The sequence below is a fragment of the Saccopteryx bilineata genome, chromosome 4, assembly GCF_036850765.1.
Source record: "Saccopteryx bilineata isolate mSacBil1 chromosome 4, mSacBil1_pri_phased_curated, whole genome shotgun sequence".
Classification (NCBI taxonomy): Eukaryota; Metazoa; Chordata; class Mammalia; order Chiroptera; family Emballonuridae; genus Saccopteryx; species Saccopteryx bilineata.
The window spans coordinates 36531438-36537437 of NC_089493.1; the positions used below are offsets into that span (position 1 = coordinate 36531438).

Genomic DNA, 6000 nt, shown 5'->3' on the forward strand with positions numbered 1-6000 from the left:
CTTTCCTCAAGAATATCCCATGCCTGGCCAAAGAGGAGCAGTGGGGACATCCTGCCCAGAGCCTCCATCTGTAGCTCAACCTACTCAAGCTGTGAGAACCACATTCTTGTTCAGCCTTCCCCTTCCCCAAGGGTCAGCTGCCTATTGCAGCCTCAGCACGAGGAGCTGGGGACTGCACTACCCCATAAGCCGGGCAAGTTGTCCCCCGTGTAGAGGAATTGTGAGCACTACCAGCTCCGGGAGTCAAGCTCTCCATGAAAGTCAAGGTGCTCACGTGTGGCAGTGTATGAAAGAGCCATTTTATAAGTACAGTAAATGAAAATCTTTGCAAGCACAAAGAGGCCTTTGTCTTCAAGCTCCTTTATGAACTGTGTTAGTAGGCACTAATTGTTCAACCATGGAGCACTGGAAAAGGTTAGCCAGGTTAACACATGCTGGGAGAGACCCTTCCAGTGCCTGAAAGTCTTCTACTTTCTGTACTTAGTTTTGTGGTTTCAAGCAAATTAGCTTACCTCTCTGTACCAAAATTTCCTCAAATATAAAATAAATATCTAGGCCATTGAGTTGTTTGAGTTATTAACTGAAAACCATTTAGAATTGTTCCTGGCACAGTGTTTTACTACATGTGAGTTGTATTAGTGATTATAGTTGACTCCTGAACAACAAGGATTTGAATGGCGGAGGATTTGAACTATGCAAGTTTTTTCCAATAAAGATAGTCTCCATATTCCTTGGGTTTCACATCCCTGGTTTCAGTTGACCACAGATTAAAAACAGTATTTTTGATCCACAGTTGGAAGGCCATACTGTTCTTCAATGATGAGTGCTGGGCTTGGATTTAAGGCTTTACATAAATGGTCCTCAGCCTACAAGGTGCATTAGAATCACAGAACAAGCTAGCCGGCTACGCCAAGGTTACGGGTTTGATCCCTGGTCAGGGCACATACAAGAATCAACCAGTGAATGCATAAATAAGTGGAATGCCAATTATGTTTCTCTCTCTCCTTCTCCTTTCCTCTCTCTGAAACCAATTAATAAATTTTAAAAATTTTAAAAAAAAAAGTCACGGCCTTGACCGGTTGGCTCAGTGGACAGAGCTGGCTTGGCATATGGACATCCTGGGTTCGATTCCCAGTCAGAGCACACAAGAGAAGTGACCATCTGCTCCCTTTCCCTCCCACAGCCAGGTGGCTCAACTCCTTTGAACATTGGCCTTGGATGCTGAGGATAGCTCAGTTGGTCCCAACTGACTATGGCAACCTCAGGTGCTAAAAATAGCTTGGTTGATTCGAGCATCAACCCCAGATGGAGGTTGCCAGGTAGATCCTGGTCAGGGCACATGCAGGAGTCTGTCTCACTATCTCCCTTCTTCTCACTTAAAAAAATAAAGAAGTCAAGATAGTGATTATCTTTGTGGTGGTGGTGACTAAATGAAGAGAGAGAGAGGCGTCCATGTTATTTCTTATATGAATGCTACTCAGGTAAATTCATTGGGCTGTATACACATAATACGTGTACTTTTAAATATACATTTATATTTAAATAAAAAGAATTAAAAAATAGCTCCCTAAGAGTCTCTAATGTGCAGCTAATGTTGAGAGCCATTGAAATAGATCTCAAGGCAGCTATCCTGTCAAAGATAGTGTATTAATCACCCATATATACCTTAACTACAGTTGCCCCAAACAGCACAAGGGTTTGGGGCACTGTCCCCTACACTGTCAAAAATCTGAGTGTAACTTTTGACTCCCGCAAAACTTAACTAGAGTAGTCTCTTGGTATCCAAGGAGAACTGGTTCTAAGACCCACCCCCGCCCAGTAGCTTTCAAAATCTGAGGGTGCTCAAGTCCCTCATATATAATGGCCTAGAACAATAGATACAGTTGGCCTTCCAACTGTCGATCCTGTGGTTGGCTGAATCCAGGGATGTGAAACCCAGAGAACATGGAGAGCTGACTGCATCTTTACTGGAAAAAACCTGCATGGTTCAAATTCTGTGCCATTCAAATCCTTGTTGTTCAAGGATCAACTGTAATCACTAATACAGCTCACATGTAGTAAACACTGAGTGTGCCAGAAACAATTCTAAATAGTTTTCAGTTAATAACTCAAACAACTCAATGGCCTAGATATTTATTTTATATTTGAGGAAATTTTGGTGCAGAGAGGTAAGCTAATTTGCTTAAAACCACAAAACTAAATAAGTACTGAAAGAAAGTTTATAGGTATTTAAGATATAAACATAAACAAACAATGCATGTATTTGCCCTTATGGAGTTTACAAACATACTTATCTTGCTCTTTTTTTCCCCCTTTAAGTGAGAAGCAGGGAGGCAGAGAGACAGACTCCCACATACGCCCAAGCCCTATGGGGTAGGGCAATGCTCTGTCCATCTGCAGCCCTTGCTCTGTTGCTCACAACGGGGCTATTTTAGCGCCTGAGGCAGGCCATGGAGCCATCCTCAGTTCCCAGAGCCAACTTGCTCCAACTGAGCCATGGCTGCAGGAGGGTAAGAGAGGTAGAGAGAGAAAATGAGGGGGAAGGGTGGAGAAGCAGATGGTTTACTTCTCCTGTGTGACCTGTCTGGGAATTGAACCCTGGACATCCATACACCTGGCCAACGCTCTACCACTGAGCAAACTGGCCAGGGCCTTACCTTGCTCTTTACTCAATACATATACAGTGAGCACCTATACTCAGTAGCCTGCCAAGAAGCAAACCTATATAATCTCTTCAAAATCAGTCTTTTTAAAGGGAAGAATTCATCAAGAAAAAGCCACTTGTAAAGGAGGCAGGTTTGAATACAACTTAAAAAAAGAAGGTCAAACAGAAACAATGCAATTCAGCAAACCACATGTTGAAAAGCAATCAGCTAAAGGTATGTGACTTCTAGTCTAAAACCCTGGAGTTTCTCCTCACCAATGTAAAAGATTCACCAGAATCTAATTTACACGTCACTTTTTTTGTCCATCTATCTCTACCTTCCAATCAAAAATCTTTTGCCCCAAGGTGGGTTTCACCATAAACCACTCTACAGTTCACTCAAAAATCTCTACTCACAAAATTAGGAGTTCATAGGACAATTATTGTTGCCAGCTACAGCACTTACATAATAAATGGTAAGGTTCAAGGTCCTAAGAGCAACCTGCAGGATAACACAAAATACAGGCAAACATAGGTTTACAGTTGCACAGTTTATTCTTGTATTATTATTTATTAAATATTGTATTATTTTACATATGAACAACTGTCAACCTACTGTTGCTCTACCCTGAGCAACCTTCTCTCTTCTACTCTCATCTTTTCCCCACTAGTCACCTCCCAGACAAAAAATGGAGGGGTGTTACTTCCTGGGAATAAGTGGCAACAATATCCACTAGTGGGGCAGATTTCCTGTTGGGGTAAAACTGGCAGAGGTCAACTGTAATGTGGAATATTGTCAGGATTCAAGAGTCAAACTAGAAAGGAACTCTAGGGCCAGGACACGGAGATGGCTGTTAGAGGAGTATTAAATTGAAGGGAAAACTGGACCCACTTAGCAAATAATGACCCTGGCGTAGTGGGAAAAGGAGATCCTCTGTCACCAAACTAATTTCAGTTTCTTTACTTCCAAATTACAAGGGAAGGAGGTCGACTTTTGAGTTCTGAGTATGGTGCAGCCCCAACTACTCTCCTGGCAAAGGCGCCAGCAGCTGCGCTTTCGGGAGCATAGTCGGGCTGGGTAAGAGGACTTGTCCCAGAAGCACCGCAGCCAACGGGCACAGCCACCAGGCAACCCACGTGCAAACGCAGATTGTGCCCGGGGTCCCTTTCTGCAGCTACAGGAGACCGGTCTCCAGGTGTGAATGGCTCAGAATAATGGCCTCCCTCCCCGTCGGGCGGGTCTGATGTTGCGCTACAGGTCTCCCTCCCGCAAAAAATGGGTCCAGTGCTGACATGCACACCCTCCTCAGAGCCCCTGCCTGCAGCCCAACACGCGCTAACAACGACAGGTGCTTACGTGGAAACCACTTTCCCGTTCAAGATTTCCGCCGGTGCCATGACCTTTACTAGTCCGCTGCCCACGATGGAAACCGCCAAAATAGAGGTTCGACTCCCTTCACTGAGGTGCGGGACAACCCAACCCACGTGGTTAGCGACCGCCCAGGAAGAACTTGCTTTTGCGCCTGCGTCCCCGCCCAAACCGACTCCACCCCCCACCCTCTGGGGCGGGTGCGCGTGCGCAGTCCGGAAGAACGTATTTTCCCTAAGCAGGTGAGCGCGGCTAGGTAGGGGGTCTGGAACGCGGCTGAAAAGTAAACTCATGACCAGAGGGAAGAAATGACTGGCGGGCAGAATGAGTCGTTTCAGAACGCGCCTTTGTTTGGGGCGGGGAATCCGCTTAGGAGTGGGATGGGTCTCTATTCCAGCCTATCAGGTGCTCAGGCGGAGGGGCGGTTTCGCGGGAGATGACTTAGCGGGCGCGGGAGCCAAAGGGTCTACCGGACGGGCGGGACGCTGTGGTGCAGTCGCTGCGCGCAGAGGGCGCGGGGCTTCACCCAGGGAGTTCTGGCCCCACACGCGCGCGGGGAGTTTGGAGCGCCATTCTCGCCTAACCGCACTGTCGAACTGGTGCCTCCACCCCACAGCCGAGTAACTGAAAGTCTCCGGTGACTGACGCTCGGCCACGGTTGAAGCCCAGCACGCCGATTTAGGCCCGTATCCCGGTAACGCCAGGACCAGCTTTGCAGGACTCGATTGTGCCAGATCCCCACGCAGATCTGGGGTTGGAAAACCGACGCGGGCCTAACGTGAGCTGATGACAAGTGACCAGCAAGGACGGACACGGCCTCCCCGTAGGCACCTACATATTCTGGACAATACAGGAGATGGGGAGCAGGACTGGAGGACCCCAGGCAGCTAGGATGTGTGTGCAAGGGTCCCAGCTTTGTGAGTTAGGTTACAGTCATCCAATACAGTTCAGAGATAAATTATTCAGGTCACGTCATTCTTCCCCCTCTCCCCAACCTTTTTTTTTTTTTTTTTTTTTTTTTTTTTTTTTTTGTGACAGACAGAAAGGGACAGACAGACAGGAAGGGAGAGAGATGAGAAACATCAATTCTTTGTTGTGGCTCCTTAGTTCATTGATTGCTTTCTCATATGTGCCTGGGGGAGGGGGGGCTACAGCAGACGGATTGATCCCTTGCTGGAGCCAGCGACCTTGTGCTCAAGCTAGTGAGCCTTGTTCAAACCCAATGCGCCTGCACTCAAGCTGGCGACCTCGGGGTCTTGAACCTGGGTCCTCCACATCCCAGTCCGACGCTCTATTTACTGCACCATTGCCTGGTCAGGATCCCCAACCTTTTTGAAGTAATGACATGTTGGAAGTTTAAGGTGTATACACACCGTGATGATTTTAATACACGTTATTGTTACAATTTTTTTTTAAGTAAGAGGAGGGAAGATAGTGAGATAGTCCGGTATGCACCCCTGCCTGGGATCCACCCAGAAAACCCCATCTGGTGCTGACGTTGAAACCAATCCAGCCACTGGCTGCTGGGAGAAGAGGGAGGGGGAGAGAAGCAGATGGTGGCTTCTCTTGTGTGCGCTAACTGGAAATCGAACCCGGAGGTTTGGGCGGACATTCTATCCACTGAGCCAAATGGCCTGGGCCTAAAAAATTCTTACCACAATTAGGTGGTTAACATTTCCATTCCCTCACATAATTACCATTGTATGTGTGTGTTGATAATATTTAAGGTTTACTCTCTTAACTGTTCAAATGTATAATACAGTGTGGTTAATTACAGTCACCATGCTGTACATGAGATCCCCAGAATTTGTTCATCTTATAGCTGAAAGTTTGGAACCTTTGACTACCATCTCCTTATTTCCCCACCACTCTTGCTTCTGGCAATCATTATGGTACTCTGTGAGTTCAGCTTTTTTATTTTTTAAAAAATTTATTACTATTTTTTAGCGAGAGAGAGGGAGACAGAGAAAGACAAGAAGGTAGATGA

General features: G+C 46.5%; 1 protein-coding gene across 1 annotated transcript in view; it reads right to left on the reverse strand.

Moving 5' to 3' along the window:
- The window catches only part of MTHFD1 (methylenetetrahydrofolate dehydrogenase, cyclohydrolase and formyltetrahydrofolate synthetase 1), a 68656-nt gene extending 64465 nt beyond the window's left edge, over nt 1–4191 (reverse strand). The window contains exon 1 of the mRNA XM_066272847.1: nt 4002–4191. Within this exon, the coding sequence (XP_066128944.1) occupies nt 4002–4042 (41 nt within the window). The 5' untranslated portion in view covers nt 4043–4191. The remainder of the gene's footprint in view (nt 1–4001) is intronic.
- Between the last annotated feature and the right edge of the window lie 1809 nt (nt 4192–6000).